This window comes from Stomoxys calcitrans, chromosome 1, assembly GCF_963082655.1.
Source record: "Stomoxys calcitrans chromosome 1, idStoCalc2.1, whole genome shotgun sequence".
Taxonomy (NCBI): Eukaryota; Metazoa; Arthropoda; class Insecta; order Diptera; family Muscidae; genus Stomoxys; species Stomoxys calcitrans.
In genome coordinates, this window is record NC_081552.1 from 245,886,698 (window position 1) to 245,908,238 (window position 21,541).

At 40.4% G+C, this 21,541-nt stretch overlaps 2 protein-coding genes across 2 annotated transcripts; both read right to left on the reverse strand.

The window, feature by feature from the left end:
- Positions 1-1,657: 1,657 nt before the first annotated feature.
- Positions 1,658-9,159, reverse strand: LOC106086929 (uncharacterized). Its single transcript, XM_013251747.2, has 4 exons — positions 9,067-9,159; positions 8,594-8,997; positions 8,408-8,527; positions 1,658-2,768 (listed from the first exon to the last, which is right to left on the reverse strand). Exons 1-4 carry the CDS (start codon positions 9,094-9,096, stop codon positions 1,799-1,801), a joined length of 1,524 nt encoding a protein of 507 aa, XP_013107201.2. The 5' UTR covers positions 9,097-9,159; the 3' UTR covers positions 1,658-1,798.
- Positions 9,160-12,914: 3,755 nt separating this feature from the next.
- Positions 12,915-20,634, reverse strand: LOC106086930 (probable 4-coumarate--CoA ligase 3). Its single transcript, XM_059369133.1, has 4 exons — positions 20,476-20,634; positions 20,003-20,406; positions 19,817-19,936; positions 12,915-13,884 (listed from the first exon to the last, which is right to left on the reverse strand). The coding sequence occupies exons 1-4, from the start codon at positions 20,632-20,634 to the stop codon at positions 12,915-12,917; spliced, it is 1,653 nt and encodes a 550-aa protein (XP_059225116.1).
- Positions 20,635-21,541: the final 907 nt, after the last annotated feature.

The following is a 21,541-nucleotide window of genomic DNA, read 5'->3' on the forward strand; positions in this document are numbered from 1 at the left end:
CGGATAAAAAATAAAGCTTCTTATGGTCTTCAGACCGTTTTATAGGCAGATAGGTCTATATCCAAAAATAATTGGATCTGAACCATATTCAGGTCGGATGTCGTGAGGCCTATACTCTCTGTTTCAAGTCTCAGCGTAATCAGATAATAAATAAAGCTTTTATGGGCTTTAGGCCCTTTATCGGCAGATCGGTTTATACTGCAGCTATATCCAAATATAGTCGGATCTGAATCATATTCAGGTCGGATGTCGGGGGGCCTAAAAATACTCTCTGTTTCAAATTTCAGCGTAATCGGATAAAAAATTTAGCTTTTATGGGCTTCAGACTCCTTATCGAGAGATCGGTCTATATGGCAGCTATATGCAAATATAGTCCGATCTGAACCATATTTAGGTCGGATGACGGGAGGCTTAAAAATCTCACTGTTTCAAATTTCAGCGAAATCGTGTAACAAATGCAGCTTTTATGGGCCTTAGACCCTTAACCGGCATCTCGGTCTATATGGCGGCAATATCTATCCGATCTTTCGTATATTTTAGGGTCAGATGACGGGAGGCCCAAAACTACTCACTGTTTCAAATTTCAGCAAAATCGGATAAAAACTAAAGCACTTATGGACATTAGACCCTTATCGGCATATCGGTCTATATGGCAGCTATATCCAATATGGTCCGATTTAGCCCGTTCAAGATCTTAACCAGGCTGCATGAAAGAGACGCATCTGTGCCAAATTTCTGCTCATTATCTCAATTTTGAAGGCTGTAGAGTGATTACAACAGACGGACGGACAGACGGAAAGCGAACGGACATCGTTAAATCGTCTTAGAATTTTCCGACGATACGAAATATATATACTTTGTAGGGTCGGAAACTGAAATTTCGATGTGTTACAAACGGAATGACTAAATGAATATACCCCCTGTCCTATGGTGGTGCTATATGGGAAACAGCTGGTTATTTTAAGCCTCCCCACATCTGAATTAAATATGGTTAAGATTGGACTATATTTAGATATAGCTGCCATATAGACCGATCTCCCGATAATAGGTCTAAAGCGCATAAAAACTTTATTTTTCAACCGATTTCGCCGAAATTTGTATTTTGGTGAGTAGTTTAAGGCTTCCCAACATCTAACCCTAAAGTATACTACAGATCGGACTATATTTAGATATAGCTGCCTTATAGACCGATCTCCAAATAAAGGGTCTGAAGCCCATAAAAGCTTTATTTTTCAACCGATTTCACTGAAATTTAAAACGGTGAGTAGTTTTAGGCTTCCTGACATCTGACCTAAATGTGGATTAAATCGGACTATATTTAGATATAGCTGCATTATAGACCGATCTCCCGATAATGGGTCTAAAGCCCTTAAAAGCTTTATTTTTCAACCGATTTCACTGAAATTTAAAACGGTGAGTAGTTTTAGGCTTCCTCACATCTGACCTAAATATGGATTAAATCGGACTATATTTAGATATAGCTGCTATATAGACCGATCTCCCGATAATGGGTCTAAAGCCCATAAAAGCTTTATTTTTTAACCGATTTCGCCGAAATTTGTATCGGTGAGTAGTTTTAGGCTTCCTGACATTTGACCTAAATATGGATTAAATCGGACTATACTAACCGTGCAAAAGTAAAAAGTCAAAAATGCAGTTTTATGATTTTTTGCCTGTCATAAGTCTATATTTGTACGTCACATGATAACATTTAAAACAAGATTAAAACTTAATCTGTGTTGACATTTCAAAAGCCATGCTATCGAATTCTACTAATTTGGGGTTTCTTCTATAGAAATTATTTGAACACGTTCGCAGTTGTTGTGTGACTCAATTCCACGCACATCCCAACGACTTGGCGGCGTAAAGTTTTTCCCGTCACTGTTCGAGGTAGGCTTTCGAAGAAGTAAACACCACCACGTAAATGCTCAAAATTCTGCATTCGATTGACCACATGCTGATAGATTTCCCTTTCGTCAATGATGCTTTCAGCTCGTTTTATTACAGCGGCGGCTGGTAAATGGCCATGTACACTGTCGGGTATACCCACAACGCAGACATCAGCCACCTGTGGCAATTCGATGATGACCTTCTCTATGTCGCTGGGAGAGAAATGGAAGTTATCGAATTTTCGAATATCAACCTTACGATCGCTTAGAAACAATTTGCCTTCATCATTGATGTAGCCATTATCGCCAGTGTATATCCAACCTTCCGAATCGTATATGGTTCGGGTGAGTTCCGGATTTTTATAATAACCTGCCCAGGGAAATTTTGAACGAACACATATCTCCCCTAACTCGTTGGGGCCCAAAAGTTTGCCATTGTCATTATCAATGATTTTTATTTCAACATTTTGTCCAATCGTACCAACTGCATTACTGGGTTCACATATGCCTGCCGCTATGGCACAACATGTCTCACTTGAGGAATATCCGCCATAGAAAATGGTTTTTGGGGCGTACTTTTTAAATTTGTCGATGAGGGGGTAAGATATGAAACCTCCACCCGTGATAATGTAGTCAAGACTTGAGAGATCACTTTCGCTGATGGCGTTCGAAGTTAAAGCCAATGCCAATTGGGATGGAGGTCCTAAGAAGATTTCCACTTTGTGTTGTTGGATAATTTCAAAAAAGTCCTCCGGATTGAATGTTTTCTCAGATGTAATGCGAATCGCTTGACCAATTGTACCGTGCATAAGAGTTAATATGCCCGTCAGCCAGTAGAGAGAACTGAAGCAAAGAAATCTTTTGTTCAAAAAATTCATGCTGGAATAGATAAAAAGAAAAGAAACAAAACATTTGTTGAATTGAAACATGTTTTAATGAATGTATTTTTACAACTTTGAAAGAATATGCTTGGCCTATCAGCTTATTCTGAATCTGAATCTTCTTTCTTTATATATAAAATTGAATTTCTGTTTGTTTGTTTGCCGGTTTGTTTGTTTGTTCCGTATAGACTCAAAAACGGCTAAACCGATTACTTTGAAATTTTCACAGATTGTGTAGGTTGGTCTGGAAGGAAACATAGGCTTTATAATTTTTTAATATCAGACGGAGGGCGGACCCTCCCCCTTACCCCAAAAGTACTATCCAAAAATAAAAGTGGACCGATCGGTACAATAAGGGACTCAAATGAAAGGTATGCTGGAGTTGAGCACGAATAATATCATATTTAATATCAGAAGGGGGGCGGACCCTCCCCCTTACCCCAAAAGTACTATCCAAAAATAAGAGTGGACCGATCGGTACAAAAAGGGACTCAAATGAAAGGTATTCTGGAGTTGAGCACAAATTTCATATTAAACATTGGATCCAATTAACTGGGGGGCCGCCCCAACCTCAAAACCCCCTAAAATAGTTTTTTTGGACGATCATGACAATATGGGACTCTGATGAAAGGTATTCGGGCGTAGATTGCGAATATGGTCAGGAAGGAGAAATAGACTTTATAATTTGTTGATTTCGGAAGTGGGCGGACTCTCCCCCGTTACCCAGAAACACCACCCAAAATCACAAGTGGACCGATCGGTACAATATGGGTATCAAATGAAAGGCATTGGAAAATAGATTACGAATATGGTATTAAAATTTGGGTCTAAGTACTCAAAGGGCCGCCCCGACCCCAAAATTCCCCCAAACAGACATATTCATGTCAGACGTTCATGTCAATATGGACCTCGAATGAAAGGTATTCGGGAGTAGTAGTAGCCCCAAAAATACCTTTAATGGGCACATGACCCATCATGACTATATGACACTCGGTTTTTTTTGTTTGTTCCGTAGAATCGAAAATGGCTGAACCGATTTTCTTAAAATTTTCACAGATTGTGTAAGTTTGTCTAGAAGGAAACATGGGCTATAAAAGTTTTAGATATCGGGTGGAGGCGGTCCCTCCCCCTTATCCCAACAACGCCATCGAAAACCCAAAGTGGACCGATAGGCAAAATATGGGTATCTGATGAAAGGTATTGGAGACTAGAAAACGAATAATTCTAAAATTTGGTTCCAAGTACCCAGCGGGCCTCCCCAACCCAAAAACTCCTCTAAACAGATATATTCGACGTTCATGTCAATAGGGGCCTCAAATGAAAAGTATTCGACAAAAGATTACAAATATGGTATAAGAAATTAGGTCCAAGTAATGGGAGGTCTCCCCACCCCCAAATACCCCCAAATGGGCATATAAGCCGACCATATCTATATGGGACTCAAATTAAAGGTATTTGGGAGTAGATTACGAATATGATATGAACGCAAATTTGTTCAAGTCTAGGTGGCGCTTTTCCTTTCAAAAATATTGTAAATCAAATAGGTTGATTGACCCATTATGACAATATGAGTCTCAAATGAAAGGTATTTGAGAGTAGAAAATGAATTTAATATCCAATTTTGGAGCCAAGTGTTTGAGGGTACGCCCTAAAGCACCTCCTAAACTGAACCTAATTTCCGATTATGGCAATATGGAGCTCAAATCAAGGGTATTTGGAAGTAAATAACGAATTTGGTATCTATTTTCAGGGCAAAGTGCCGGTGGCCGCCCCAGCCCCAAACACACACTCCAGTTCGTATTTACCGACCATGGCAATATGGGGCTAACATTGAATGGATTTGGGAGTGCAGCACGAATTTGATATCCATATTTGAGTTGAAATGTCTGAGTGCCATGCCTCCCCTAAAAAGCACTTCTCATTACACCAGATCTCGGAGATTGATAATGGGATTCGTTCAAAACATGATTTCTATTGTTGGGGTCGGGGGCCGTCCAAAACCCGCTCTATGGGTATATAGACCAATCACGACAATATGCAGCTCAAACGAAAAAGCTGTTTGATGTTTAAATTGATTGATTTTCGGTGAAATTGATACTCTTTTTCGGAACAAAGTCCCTGGGGTCCACCCCACTCTCAAACGGAATTTATTTACAGATCATGCCATTATGGGGCTCATATAAAATTCATTTAAAAGTAGAGCACGAAGCGTATATTTACATTAAGCGCCAAGTGTCTCTCTAAACCGGAAATATTTACAAATAGAATTCAAAAGAAAGGTATTTGGGAATGGAGTAAAAATTAACCCAGGAACCGAGAAGGCGCGCACTTTTCACACATCAATGAAAACTTTCCGATTCAAGTTTAATCTCAATGATAGGGGACTTTTTTTTATAGCCTAGTCCGAATGGCGTGCTGCAGTGCGACACCGCTTTGGAGAGAATTTGGTCATGCATGGCAAATGTCGCCAGCATTAAGAGGGGATAACCACCGCTTTAAATTTTGTCCGATGTTATCGCCAGCATTCAGCGTTATAGGCGGACATAGGCTATAGTGGCACGAATTCGATATACACATTCAGGACGTAGTGTCCCAACCCAAAAAAGATATTAGAGAGTTAAAGAAGGTGCAGGGGAGCGGGCCCTGTTCGGCTAGTATTAATATTGGGTTGCCCAAAAAGTAATTGCGGATTTTTCATATAGTCGGCGTTGACAAATTTTTTCACAGCTTGTGACTCTGTAATTGCATTCTTTTTTCTGTCAGGTATCAGCTGTTTCTTTAAGCTTGCTTTAGAAAAAAAATGTAAAAAAAGTATATTTGATTAAAGTTCATTCTAAGTTTTATTAAAAATGCATTTACTTTCTTTTAAAAAATCCGCAATTACTTTTTGGGCAACCTAATATATTAATGATATAGTGTTCCACGGAGGCCACCGTAGCGCAGAGGTTAGTATGTCCGCCTATGACGCAGAACGCCAGGATTCGAATCCTGGCGAGACCATCAGTAAAAATTTTCAGCGGTGGTTTTCCCTTCCTAATGCTGGCAACACTTGTGAGGTACTATGCCATGTAAAACTTCTCTCCAAAGAGGTGTCGCACTGCGTCACGCCGTTCGGCTATAAAAAGGAGGCCCTCTTATCATTGAGCTTAAACCAAAAATCGGACTGCACTCATTGATGTGTGGGAAGTTTGCCCTGTTTCTTAGTGGAACGTTCATGGGCAAAATTTGCAAATTTGCATAGTGTTCCAAAGGCAGCAACACTTGGGCTCACAAGACCCGGAATTTAATTCCATTTGGGTTCAAGGATTAGGATTGGAACACACGTACTTTACTTCGGATTTTTGTATCGAAGTCCAAACTCGGAAAGGGAGGTTTCCTTAAGCGACTTTGACTTCCTTTCTGACTCAATTACTACAATCTTAGAGGATTTTCAGAACGGTAAAATCGTTGTTGCTGCCATTGTGAGCATAGAACCACAACTCCTCTTGGCTTTCCCATGCGTGACATACGACTCCGGAGGGTCAATACGCCGAGTTTTTCACCGCGCAGAATGTCCTGATGCAACTACTGAATTCTTCCTTGCCGTTTGGCAATCAACCAATTCCCGTTATTGATAGTGTACCTTGTTCGATGCCTCAGATATTCTTCGAAAACGTGGAGTTAAAAGGGTCCTTGCGGATCTCAACGTTAATAAATCTTCGGGCCCGGACGGTATATCAACACCCGGTCCTTTGTAAGTGTTCTTCGACGCTTGCTCGTCCACTACGCAACCTTTTCGAACTTACTTACCGTGCGGGAGTTTTCCCCACGTGTTGGAAGATTGCGAACGTTCAGCCCATCCCCAAATAAGGTGAGGCGAAGAACCCTGCCAATTAGTGGCCAATTGCAGAGACGCTCTATCCACCAGTTTGATGAGAGTAAGATTGTGGCTTTGGATATCTCCGAGGCATTTGATAGGGTCTGGTACGATGCACTTTTATCAAAGCTTGTCGCTTTTGGAATCGGTAACAACTTTGTTCGATTTATATCAAGCTTTCTCAGAGATCGCATAATACGAGTCGTTGTGGATGGGTTTTCATCCGATTAGTATACATTGACCGCAGGTGTGCCACAAGGCTCCGTCCTTTCCCCTTCCCCTTTTTATATCCACCACCGAAGGATGAGGGGTATATTCATTTTGTCATTCCATTTGCAACACATCGAAATATCGATTTCCGACCCTATAAAATATATATTCTTGATCAGCGTAAACATCTAAGACGATCCAGCCATGTCCGTCCGTCTGTCAGTGAAATTATGCTACAGTCTTTCAAAATAGAGAAACTTGCACAGATACTTTTTTTGTCCATAAGCAGGTTAAGTTCGAAGTTGGGCTATGTCGGACTATATCTTGATATATTCCTCGCCGATTTAGGGTCTTAGGTCCATAAAAGCCACATTTATTGTCTGATTTTGCTGAAAATTGGGACAGTGAGTTGTGTTAGGCCACTCGACATCCTTCTTCAATTTGGCTCAAATCGGTTCAAATTTGGATATAGCTGCCATATAGGCCGATCCACCGATTTAGGGTCTTAGGCCCATAAAACCCACATTTATTATCCGAATTAGCTGAAATATGGGACAGTGAGTTGTGTTAGGCCAGTCGACATCCTTCTTCAATTTTCCCTAAATCGGTCCAGATTTGGATATAGCTGTCATATAGCCACATTTAGTATCCGATTTTGCTGAAATTTGGGACAGTGAGTTGTGTTAGGCCCTTTAACATTTAGATTGTATTTGGCTCAGATCGGTTCAAATTTGGATATAGCTGCCATATAGAGCGATGTCTCCATTTAAGGTTTTTGGCCCATAAAAGGCGCATTTATTGTCCGATTTCGCCGAAATTTCGGACAGTGAGTTGTGTTAGGCCCTTCGACATCCTTCTCCAATTTGGCCCAGATCGGTTCAGATTTGGATATTGTTGCCATATAGACTGGTCTCTCTATTTAAAGTTTTGGCCCCATCCGATTTTGCTGAAATTTGACACAGTGACTTATGGTAGGTTTTTCGACGTCCGTATCGTTCAGATTGGTCTATATTTGGTTATGGCTAAATCGGTCCAGATTTGCATTTAGCTGGCATATAGACCGATCTCTCGATTTAAGGTTTTGGACCCATAAAAGGCGCATTTGTTGTCCAATGTCCCTGAAATTTGCGACAGTGAATTGTGTTAGGCCCTTCAACATTTAAATTTTTTTTTTGACCCAAATCGGTTCAAATTTGGATATTGTTGTCATATAGACCGATCTCTCGATTTAAAGTCTTGGCCCCATAAAAGGCACATTTATTATCCGATTTCGCTGAAATTTGACACAGTGACTTATGTTAGGGTTTTCGACGTCCCTATCGTATATGGTTCAGATTGGTCTATATTTTCGATATGGCTGCTAAAAAGACCAATGTTTTGTTCTAGAAAATTGAACAAAGCCTTGTACCACTAAATATTCGTGTCGAATTTGGGAGCATAAGTTATCCAATTTTCAGCGGATTGTGACGTAGGGGGTTTACATATATACCCCAGCTGGTGGGTATCCAAAGTTCGGCTCGGCCGAGCTTAACGCCTTTTTACTTTTTTCTTTATATAGTTATAGAACTTACGAATTAAAACATTCCAATAGTGCCGCATGGGATATGCACACTGCCTTGGGAAATCCTGTGGTTCCTGATGTGCAGACAATTACAGCCACCTGGTTAAGACCCTTTTCCAAAATAGGACCTCTTTAAAGAAAAAAAAGCGCTATTAACACAAATTGGGTTTTATACTTTCACATTAGTTTAACTTACTCATATTGTTCGGGTTTAACTTTCTCCTCCAAGAAGTCCAAAATGCTGGGAACACCCTCTATATGATCATTGAGAGTAATCACAATGCTCGAAGATAATCCACATTCATCAAAGGCTTGACGTATGCGCTGATAATTCACACCATCGCAAAAAATCATGTGAGGCATGGTGCAAGAATAAATCGTTTTAATGCCCTCCTTATCGTAACTGGGATCCAAAGTGCTGATGGAAAGACCAGCAGCCAAAGCTCCAAAGAACAGGGGAGCCACATTTTCCGTATTGGCAGCACACAGTCCAATAATGTCGCATTGCTTCAGTTGAAGCCTTTCAAAATGTCGAGCAATTTGTATGGCCTTGGTGGCGATTTCTATATTCCTGAGCTCTTTACCACTTTGATGGCAAATCTGAAAGTTATGACGGAATGTACCAGTGGAGGTTTTGCTTGAACATTATTTATATTTGGTTCCCAATACCTGTCCAATATGATTGGGATGTTCTAGCATTGCTTTTATGGCTATGCCTCCAATCGAATCCTGCGGCCCATAATTTGGTTTGACCTGTAAACCTCTCCATATTTTAGCATCTTGGTCGAAGGATGTATTGTTGGCGGTATCGGTAAAGTTAAATGACATGATGTTTGCTGCTACGATAATGGTCGGAAACTAATGTCACCTTTGGATTAAGAACAATTTCTTATATGCTCGCATATTTTTAGATTTCGTTACGTAACATACGTTTATGGTATGTTTACATGGGCACAATCGCTAACTCACTCTGTATCTTCAACATCACAAATAACCATATACAGTGGTGGAAAAAATATTAGGGATAGAGTAAGAAAACGTGGTTACTTCTGCAAAAGGCTGAACCTGATTATTCGTAGACGTATTGAACTTTGAACGGTGAACTTAAATTTGATATTAAATGTCATCTACAATATATCACGGATGCTCGGTAGGATGATTTTCTCGATAGAATTGTCTTGCTTTTATACCCTCCACCATCGCATGGGGGTATACGAATATCGTCTTTCCGTTTGTAACACCTCGAAATAGGCGTCTAAGACCCCATAAGTATAAATATTCTTGATCGCCATGACATTTTCAGTCGATCTAGGCATGTCCGTCCCTCTGGCGCTTGAAATTTTGCACAAACACCTCGTATTGGTGTAGATCCGTTGGAATTGTAAATGGACCAAATCGGTCCATGTTTTGATATAGCTGACATATAAACCGAACATGGATCTTGGCTTATTAAGCCTCAAGAGGGCGCAATTCTAATCCGATGTGGCTGAAATTTTGCACGTGACGTTTTGGTATGACTTCCAACAACTGTGCAATGTCTGTGGTCCGAATTGGTTTATAACCTGATAAGGCTGCCATATAAACCGATCTCCCGATTAGATTTCTTAACCTTCTAAAGAGCAGAATTCTTACCCGATTTGGCTGAAATTTTACACACATTGTTTTGTGCCTAGTATGGTCTAAATCGGTCCATAACCTGATAAAACACCACCATGTAAACCGATTTCCCAAGAAGACTTCTTGAGCTTCTAGAGGGCGAAATTCATATCCTATTTGGTTGAAAATTCAACACGTCAGAATTGACCATGTTTTCTTACTCTTGTCGTTCATTGTTATTCTTAGTGACTGTTGTCCCCATTATTTTTTCCACCAATGTCTGTATATGAAGATAACATCTGAAGATGTGTGTATTGTTATATTATCAGTAGGTAGAATAACAAAGACCAGACAGGGCTTACTTTTACTTTTGATGATCATTAAAATTATGAAAAAAAAACATTGTATTACTACTGAGGCAGAGTTTAGTCAGTGCTGCCAGGTCTTTTTCGTGAAAAATTGTCAAAATTGAGAAAAAAAAAGTTCGGCCGGGCCGAATTTTAGATTCATACCACCACGGGTTAGATATATGCCACATTTCGTCATAGTCCTGTAAAAAATTCATTATTTATGCACCCATAGCAACTATAACCAAATATGGTCTGGTTTGGCAGAATATTGGTCTTTTTGGCAGCTATATCCATATATGGACCGATGTGAACCATACAGGACACGTATGTCGAAAAGCCTAACATAAGTCATTGAGTCAAATTTTAGTGAAATTGGATAATAAATGCGCCTTTTATGGGGCCAAGAACTTGAATCGAGAGATCGGCCTATATGGCAGCTATATCCAAATCTTGACCGATCTAAGCCAAATTGAAGAAGAGTGTCAAAGGTCCTTACACATCTCACTGTCCCAAAATTTCGGCGACATCCGACAATAAATGCGCCTTTTATGCGTCCAAAACCTTAAATCGAGAGACCGTTCTATATGACAGCTATATCCAAATCTAAACCGATCTGAACCAAATTGCAGAAAGATGTCTAAGGGCCTAACACAACTCACTGTCCCAAATTTCAGCAAAATCGGTTAATAAATGTGGCATTTACGGGCCTTAGACCCTAAATCGGCGGATCGGTCTATATGACAGCTCTATCCAAATCTGAACCGATCTGGGCCAACTTGGCGAAGGATGTCGAAAGACCTAACTCAACTCATTGTCCCAAATTTCGGCGACATCCGACAATAAATGCGCCTTTTATGGGGCCAAAGCCTTAAATCGAGAAATCGGTCTATATGGCAGCTATATCCAAATCTGAACCGATCTGAACCAAATTGCAGAAGGAGGTTGAAGATCCTAACGCAATTTACTATCCCAAATTTCGGAGACATCGGACAAGGCTTTGGGCCCATAGAAGGCGCATTTCCTTTTATGGACCCAAAGCCTTAAATCGGGAGATCGGGCAATACGGCAGCTATATCCAAAACTGGACCGATCTGGGCCAACTTGCAGAAAGATGTCGAAGGGCCTGACGCAACTCACTGTCCGAAATTTCAGCAAAATCGGTTAATAAATGTGGCATTTACGGGCCTTAGACCCTAAATCGGCGGATCGGTCTATATGACAGCTCTATCCAAATCTGAACCGATCTGGGCCAACTTGGCGAAGGATGTCGAAAGACCTAACTCAACTCATTGTCCCAAATTTCGGCGACATCCGACAATAAATGCGCCTTTTATGGGGCCAAAGCCTTAAATCGAGAAATCGGTCTATATGGCAGCTATATTCAAATCTGAATCGATCTGTACCAAATTGCAGAAGGAGGTTGAAGGTTCTAACGCAATTTACTGTCCCCAATTTCTGATACATCGGACAAGGCTTTGGGCCCAAAAAAAGCGCATTTCCTTTTATGGACCCAAAGCCTTAAATCGAGAGATCGGTCTATATGGCAGCTATATACAAAACTGGACCGATCTGAGCCAACTTGCAGAAAGATGTCGAAGGGCCTGACGCAACTCATTGTCCCAAATTTCAGCAAAATCGGTTAAGGAGGTTGAAGGTTCTAACGCAATTTACTGTCCCAAATTTCTGAGACATCGGACAAGGCTTTGGGCCCAAAAAAAGCGCATTTCCTTTTATGGGCCCAAAGCCTTAAATCGAGAGATCGGTCTATATGGCAGCTATTTCCAAATCAGGACCGATCGGAGCCAAATTAGAGAAAAATTTCGAAGGGCCCAACACAACTCACTGTCCCAAATTTTGGCAAAATCAGACAATAAATGCGCCTTTTCAGCCCATTTTCGAACTTGACCTGCTTATGGACAAAAAATAATCTGTGCAAAGTTTCAGCTCAATATCTCTATTTTTAAAGGCTGTAGCGTGATTTCAAAAGACAGATGGAATGACGGATGGACAGACGGACGGACATGGCTTGATCGTCTTAGATTTTTACGGTGATCGAGAATATATGCTTTATAGAGTCGGAAATGGATTTTTCGATGTGTTGCAAACGGAATGACGAAATGAATATGCCCCAATCCTTCGGTGGCGGGTATAAAAATACTAACTGTTCAAAGGCAAAAGTTCAAAAATGGAGTTTTATGATTGTTTATTTGTCACAAGTCCTTATTTTTACGTCATATTATAACAATAAACACAAGATTAAAACTTAGTCTATGTTGATATATGGGTTGCCCAAAAAGTAATTGCGGATTTTTCATATAGTCCACGTTGACAAATTTTTTCACAGCTTGTGACTCTGTAATTGCATTCTTTCTTCTGTCAGTTATCAGCTGTTACTTTTAGCTTGCTTTAGAAAAAAAGTGTAAAAAACGTATATTTGATTAAAGTTCATTCAAAGTTTTATTAAAAATGCATTTACTTTCTTTTAAAAAATCCGCAATTACTTTTTGGGCAAACCAATATCATAAGCCATGCTATCGTATCCTACTCATTTAGGTTCTCGTTATGTAGAAATTATTTGAACACGTTTGCAGTTTTTGCCTGCCTCAATTCCACGCACATCTCAACAACTTGGCGGCGTAAAGTTTTTCCCGTCAATGTTCGAGGTAGGCTTTCGAAGAAGTAAACACCACCACGTAAATGTTCAAAATTCTGCATTCGATTGACCACATGCTGATAGATTTCCCTTTCGTCAATGATGCTTTCAGCTCGTTTTATTACAGCGGCGGCTGGTAAATGGCCAAATACACCCTCGGGTATACCCACAACACAAACATCAGCCACCTGAGGCAATTCGATGATGACCTTCTCTATGTCGCTGGGAGAGAAATGGAAGCCAGCGTATTTTCGAATATCAACCTTACGTTCGCTTAGAAACAATTTGCCTTCATCATTGATGTGGCCATTATCGCCAGTGTATATCCAACCTTCGGAATCGTATATGGCACGGGTGAGTTCCGGATTTTTATAATAACCTGCCCAGGGAAGTCTTGAACGAACACATATCTCCCCTAACTCGTTGGGGCCCAAAAGTTTGCCATTGTCATTATCAATGATTTTTATTTCAACATTTGGTCCAATCGTACCAACTGCATTACTGGATTCACATACTCCTGAGGCTATGACGCAACATGTCTCACTTGTGGCATATCCGCCATAGAATATGGTTTGTGGGGCGTACTTCATAAATTTCTCGATGAGGGCGTAGGGTATGGCGCATCCACCCATGATAATGTAGTCAAGACTTGAGAGATCACTTTCGCCGATGGCGTTCGAAGTTAAAGCCAATGCCAATTGAGATGGAGGCGCTAGGAAGATGTTCACTTTGTGTTGTTGAATAATTTCAAAAAAATCCTCTGGACTGAATGGTTTCTCAGATGAAATGCGAGTAACACGACTTATTGTACCGTGTATTAGAGCTAATATGCCCGTCAGCCAGTTGAGGGAACTGAAGCTAAATAATCTTCTGTTCAAAAAATCAGTGCTGCAAGAAAAACAAAAAAAAAAAAAACCAAAAAAAGCAATTTTAGATATAAATCAGTAAGGAAGGGCAAAAGTCGGGCGGTGCCGACCGTCTAATACCCTACACCTACGCTATATGAACAATGTGGGACCTATATCCAATTCTGAACCAATTTTGATGGACTTCGGCGAGCATTATGGCAAATTACCCAAAATCAGACGAACATATATATGAGAGCTATATCTAAATCTGAACCGATTTCGAGCAAACTTCTCAGATACTGTGGCAGTCGTCGAGGAAAGCGTTTTGAAAAATTTTGGCAGGATGGATCAATAAATCGGCTTGCTGTGACTGTAGAAGTTAAAATCGGGCGATATATATACACGAGAGCTATATCTAAATCTGAACCGATTTCCATGAAATTCACCAGTAATATTGAGAGTCGAGAGAAAATCCCTCCTTCCGAATTTCGAGAAAATCGGTTAACAAAAGACAATTTTAATGCAATATTACTGGAAACATACGAACGAACATATGTATATGAGAGCTATATCTAAATCTGAACCGATTTTGACCAAACTCTATGAATATTGTGATAGTCATCGAGGAAAGCGTAGTGCAATATTTTGACAAGATTGGTCTATAAATATACTTGCTGTGGCTCTAGGAGTGAAAATCGCGCAATATATATATATGAGAATTATATACAAATCTGAACCGATTTCCGTGAAATTCACCAGTAATGTCGACAGTCGTTAAAAAAAATCCTTCCTGCCAAATTTCGAGAGAATCGGTTAACAAATTTATTGAACTATTACTGAAAATCGGACGAACATATATATGGGAGCTATATCCAGATCTGAACCGATTTATTCCAATTTCAATAGGGTTCGTCCCTAGGCCGAAAAACATGCCTGTACCAAATTTGAAGACGATCGAATGAAAACTGCGACCTGTACTTTGTACATAAATTAACATGGACAGGCGGACAGACAGACGGACGGACATAGCTAAATCGAATCAGAAAGTGATTCTGAGTCGATCGGTATACTTATCAATGGGTCTATCTCTCTTCCTTCTGGGTGTTACAAACTAATTCACTAAGTTATTATACCCTGTACCACAGTAGTGGTGTAAATTTGAATTTCAAAGTTAAAATCAATAGTGCCAACATACCGATTCACAAACTATGATTAACGAAAATCGTTTAGTCTAACAGAGATGACAGAAAAGTTATCGATTTTGGTATTTTGTAGCCACTTTAAACGCAAATCGACAAAGTTAAAATCAGCTGTTTGGAGAAGGAATATAAAACCGTTAACTACACGACGCACAGTGGGCCAAACGGCAAAAAATTGGAAATGAGTCTACAATTTTTTACCTGTTGATCGTAGGGGTATAAAATGTGTTAGACATTTGTAGGGAAAGACATGGGATTGGACATAGGCAATTGTTGCTGTAGGTCAATATCTTTAAAACAGTGTGAGATACAAATTGAACGCCTTTGATTTCTCCTATACCGCTTTGCATGATTTGGGATTCTAGAGAAAGAACTTGACGAGATTTAAAAATACATGCATAATGTGTAGAGATGGGCGATGGGTAAATGCCCAAAAGGTATTTACCCGTTAAGTTGGGTAAATACCCGTGTATTTACCCATTTATAACCAAAAGCTGGATATTTACAATTTTGCAGATATCTTGGGTATAAAACATTTTGCAAACCATTTTTGATGACTTCGTATTCTTTGTATCTAAACCTGTTCTTTTGATCTCACAAAATCGGCTTTTAGTTATAAATAGCCGCTATATAGACCGATTTCCAGACTTAAAGCCTTGGTAATTTTTCATCCGATTTCGATGCAATTTGGCACAGGGAGTTCTGGTAGACCCCTACTCTTTCATGTGAAGTATGGTTCAGATCGGCCTACATTTGGATACAGCTGCCTTATATAGACCGACCGCCCCATCTCCCAATATAGGGTACTGAGGCCATAAAAGATCCCAATATTACCCGATTTCGATGAAATTTGGCACAGTGTGTTCTGGTAGACCATATTCCTTCCAAATGTGGTCCAGATCGGACCATATTCCTTCCAAATGTGGACCAGATCGGACCATAGTCATTCCAAATGTGGTCCAGATCGGACCATATTTGGATATAGCTGCCATATATACCGATCTTTCGACATAGTGCCTATAATAGGAGCATTTTTCATCCTATTTCGATGAAATTTGGCACAGCGAGATTTGGTGCCCCTCTAAACCTTTTTGTTGAATATCATCCAGATCGGAGCATATTTGGATATAGCTGCCATATAGACCTATCTCCCGATATAGAGTATTGAGCTCATAAAACGAGAATTTTTCATTTGCACATATACCTAACATTAATGTAGGTCGATGGGGATTGCAAATGGGCTATATCGGTTCAGATTTAGATATAGCTCCCATATAAACCGATCTCCAGATTGATTTCTTGAGCCACTGAATGCCGCAATTTCTGTCCGATTTGGCTGAAATTTTGCACATAGAGTTCCGTTATGACTTCCAACAACTGTGCCAAGTTCGAATCGGTCAAGAACCTGATACAGCTCCCATATAAACCGATTTCCCGATTTGCCTTCTTGAGCCTCCAGGAAGCCTCAATTTTCATCCGATTTGCCTGAAATTTTTACGGTAGTGTTCTGTTATAATTTTAAACCACTCTGCCAAGTAGACCGATATCTCGATTTAAAGTTTTACTTGTTTTTAATTAATTTTTTTTGTTTGTAGGATGTGGAAGGTGGATTGCATGACAGTTTAGCGTTCTTTCTATTAGGAGCTTAGGGTCGGTCCCCCGACGCTAAAATCCAAAAGCAATTTATTTGAGTCCTTTATTGTCGTAATCAACATATCCTGCTGAACGGCAAAACGTGACTCAGATACTTGAATTCTTCTATCGACATTAGATTCGAACTCTATTGTCATAGACCTTTCGCTTAGTTTCTCTATTATCCCGATCGAACTCCATGGCTTATTGAAGCGTATGAGGTGAGTACGCCGGTCTCAGGCTCTGTCCCAAATGTGTGTATCAGATTCATGGTCAACTCTCAAAGACCTTTCATTTTATACCCATATTTGGGTTGGAGAGGCCCCGTAGACACCTTGAACCAAATTTTTATAACAGATGTGTACTCAACCTTTCATTTGATACCCATATTGTCCCAATTGGTAAGTATGCCCTATTGAGGGGTTTTTGGGGGACACCTCAGATGCCAAGGAATAAATTTTTATATCAGCTTTTTATTATACTTTTAAATACCTTTCATTTGATATTCATATTGTTCCAATCGGTAAATGTGTCCTGCTGGATGGTTTTTTTTTGGGGAGTGGGGAGGCCCCTCAGACACCAAGGAATATATTTTTATATTTGATACCCATATTGCCTAAAGCGATAAAGTGTCCTATTGGATGGTGTTTTTGTGGGTAGGGAACCCCCTGACACTTAAGGTGACATTTGTGTGCCAAGTTTGTACTTTACTCTTAAGTACCTCTCATTTCATAAACATATTGCCCAAAGCGGTAAAAGTGTCTTGTTGGGTGGTGTTTTTAAGGGTGGGGAACTCCCCGACACCAAGGGTGACATTTTAATGCCAAGTTTGTACTTTACTCTGAAATACCTTTCATTTGATACCCATATTGTCGCAGCCGGTAAATATGAGCGTTCGGGAGGGTTTTGAGATGGGGCGTTCCCCCAAAATTGTATACCAATTTCTTGTGTTTGAGGTGCAATGAGGTGGCATACCAAATTTCGCTTAAATCGCTGCACCCATCTCCGAGATCTGGCGTTTTGGAACATTTTGATAAGGGGGTGGGTGGGGGGGTGAGGCACTGTTGCCAGCGGCCCAGTCTGGAATTGACGGATCTCTGGTATTGCCATCTGGAAGTTCATGCACATATAGGTCAAAGCTTGCGAATCCAGGAACTGAAATCTGTTTCTAACTGTGGACCATAATACAGTCCTACAGACGGAGATCTGGGCGATTACTGAATACGTGAGGTGGCATGGTGTTAATGCGAGGGCGTCGAGTTTGAACATCTTTTCGAACGGTACACTGGCCATCACGACACTAACAATCAGCATGATAAGGTCGCGAACAGTCTTGGTAGGAGAGAACTATAGATTAATGCCTTCTCTGAGGATGTCACGGAGCGGAGTAAGGGTGAATGGAAGAGCCGACGATTTGGTAGTGAAGGCCAAAGGACTACCCTTCGTAAGCTTGGTGAATGCGAAGCCTTTCGAGGCGACGCAGTCCGAGCTAAGGACGAATGCTCATGTAGCATTCTGGAATAGTGAGATAAGTGGAAGGACGACGAAAATCCTTATGAAGAGATCCACATCGTTAGAAATCGAGGCTATTACTGAAAGGAAGTAGGAAGTGGCAGTATAGCTTTCGGTGACGGGACACACACTACGAGCTCACTTAGGCGGAGTGGGTGCGGCAAGTGCTAGCATGTGTAGGGAAGATGACGCGACGTTGGAACATTAGGCGCTTAGTTAGGGACACAATACCAGACATGAACCGACATAGGGGCTTGTTATGGAGAACAATTAAGGATTTTGTTGTCAGCACGAAATTCCTTAGGTGTATGTCCATAGAAATGACTTAGGTGAATGCCCATAGTGGCATGGAGCGGATTAATATCTGCAACCTAACTTCGTCATGACATTTTAAGTCGATCTAGCCATGTCCGTCCGCCCATCCGTCGGTCTGTCGCAAGCACGCTAACTTTCGAAGGAGTAAAGCTAGCGGCTTGAAATTTTGCACAAATACTTTTAATTAGTATAGGTCAGTTGAGATTGCAAATGGGCCATATCGGTCCATGTTTGATATAGCTGCCCCATAACCGATCTTGGGTCTTGACTTCTTCTGCTTCTGCGCCCTCTAGAAGTTACATCATATTAAGCTAAAATTTTACACGTATCGTTTTTGTATGACATTCAACAACTGTACTAATTTTGGTTGAAATTGGTTCATAACCTGGTATAGCTGTCATATAAACCGATCTGGGATCTTGACTTCTTGAGCCACTAGAGGGCGCAATTCTTATCCTATTTAGCTGAAATTTAGCATGACGTTTTTAGTTATGACTTCCAATAACTGTGGCAAATATAGTTTAAATCGGTTCATGACTTGATATAGCTGCCATATAAGCCGATCTTGCATCTTGACTTTTTGAGCCACTAGAGGGCGCAATTCCTATTCGATTTGGCTGAAATTTTGCATGACACATTTTGTTGCGACTTTTAACAACAATGTTTAGTATGGTTGAAATCGGTACATGACCTGATAGAGCTGCCCTATAATCTATTCTGGGGTTTTCACTTCTTGAGCCACTAGAGGGCGCAATTCTTATCCGATTTGGTTCAAAATTTTACGTGACGTGTTTCGTTATGACTTCCAACAATTGTGGCAAATATAGTGTAAATCGGTTTATGACCTGATATAGCTGCCATATAAACCGATCTGGGATTTTGACTACTTCAGCCTTTAGAGGGCGCAATTATTTTTCTATTTGGCTGGCATTTTGCACAACGGCTACTTCCATGACCTTCAACATACGTGTCAAATATGGTATGAAACGGTTACAGTCTGATACACTTCACCTATAAACCAATCTCCTTATTTTACTTCTTGAGCCCCTAAAGGGCACAAATTCCTATTCGATTTGGCTGAAATTTTACACAATGACTTCTTCGATGGTCCCTTACACTCAATTCAATTATGGTCCAAATCGGACCATAACTTGATATTACAGCTTCAATATCATAGCAATTCTTGTCTTTTATCCTTTGTTGGCCGGGAAAAGACCTCGACAAATGCCATCCACGGTGGAGGGTACATAAGATTCGGCCCGGACGAACTTAGCACGCTTTTAATTGTTTCTGGATATTAGTTATAGAACTTACGAATTATAACATTCCAAAAGTGCCGCATGGGACATGCATACTGCCTTGGGAAATCCTGTGGTTCCCGATGTGCAGATAATTACAGCCACCTGGTTGACACCCTTTTCCAAAATAGGACCTCTGTAAAGAAAAACAAAGCGCTACTGGCACAAATTATGTTTATACTTTCACTTTAGTTTAACTTACTCATATTGTTCGGGTTTAACTTTCTCCTCCAAGAAGTCCAAAATGCTGGGAACACCCTCTACATGATCATTGAGAGTAATCACAGTGCTCGAGGCAAGTCCACATTCATCAAAGGCTTCACGTATGCGCTGATAATTCACACCATCACAAAAAATCATGCGAGGCATGGTGCAAGAGCAAACCATTTTAATGCCCTCCTTATCGTAGTCGGAATCCAAGGTGCTGATGGAAAGACCAGCAGCCAAGGCTCCAAAGAATAGGGGAGCCACATTTTCCGTATTGGCAGCACACAGTCCAATAATGTCACATTGCTTCAGTTGAAGTCTTTCAAAATGTCGGGCAATTTGTATGGCCTTGGTGGCGATTTCTATATTCCTGAGCTCTTTACCACTTTGATGGCAAATCTGAAAGTTATGACGGAATGTACCAGTGGAGGTTTTGCTTGAACATTATTTATATTTGGTTCCCAATACCTGTCCAATATGATTGGGATGTTCTAGCATTGCTTTTATGGCTATGCCTGCAATCGAATCCTGCGGCCCATAATCTGGTTTGACCTGCAATCCTCTCCATATTTTAGCACCTTTGTCGAAGGATGTATTGTTGGCGGTATTGGTAAAGCTAAATGACATGACGTTTGCTGCTGCAATATTGGTCGGAAACTAATGTCTCCCTTGGGTTGAGAACAATTTCTTATATGCTCGAATATTTTTAGATTTCATTACCCAACACTCTGTGTTTTCAACATCACAAATTACCGTATTTGAATATGAAGATAACATCGGAAGATATGGGTATTGTTTTATTATCAGTAGGTGGAGTAAAAATAACCAGACAGGGCTTACTTTTACTTTTGATGATTATTAGATTATCATAAACAATAAGTAAAAGCGCGCCAAGTTCGGCCGGACCGCATCTTATATAGCCTCCACCATGTATCGCATTTGTCAAGTTCTTTGGCCGATATCTTCTTCTCTTATATATAAAAATAAATTTGTGTTTGTTTGTTTGTTCCGTATAGACTCAAAAAAAGGCTAAACCGATTAGCTTGAAATTTTCACAGATTGTGTAGGTTGGTCCGAAAGGAAACATAGGCTATATAATTTTTGATATCGCAAGGCGGGCGAACCTCCCCCTTACCCCAAAAGCCCTACCCAAAATTAAAAGTGGACCAATCGGGAAAATATGGGACTCAAATGAAAGGTATTCAGGAGTAGAGTACGAATTTCATATTAAAAATCGGGTCCAAGTAACTGGGGGAGCCACCCCAGCCCCCAAAACCGCCTAAAATAGTTTTTTTTCGGCGATCATGACGATATGGGACTCAAATGAAAGGTATTCCGGAGTAGATTGCGAATATGGCCAGGAAGGAGAAAAAGGCTCTATAATTTGTTGATTTCGAAGGGGGGACGGACTCTCCCCCGTTACCCAAAAACACCACCCAAAATCAAAAGAGGACCGTTCGGGACAATATGGGTATCAAATGAAAGGCATTGGAAAATAGAATAAGAATATGGTATTAAAATTTGGGTCTAAGTA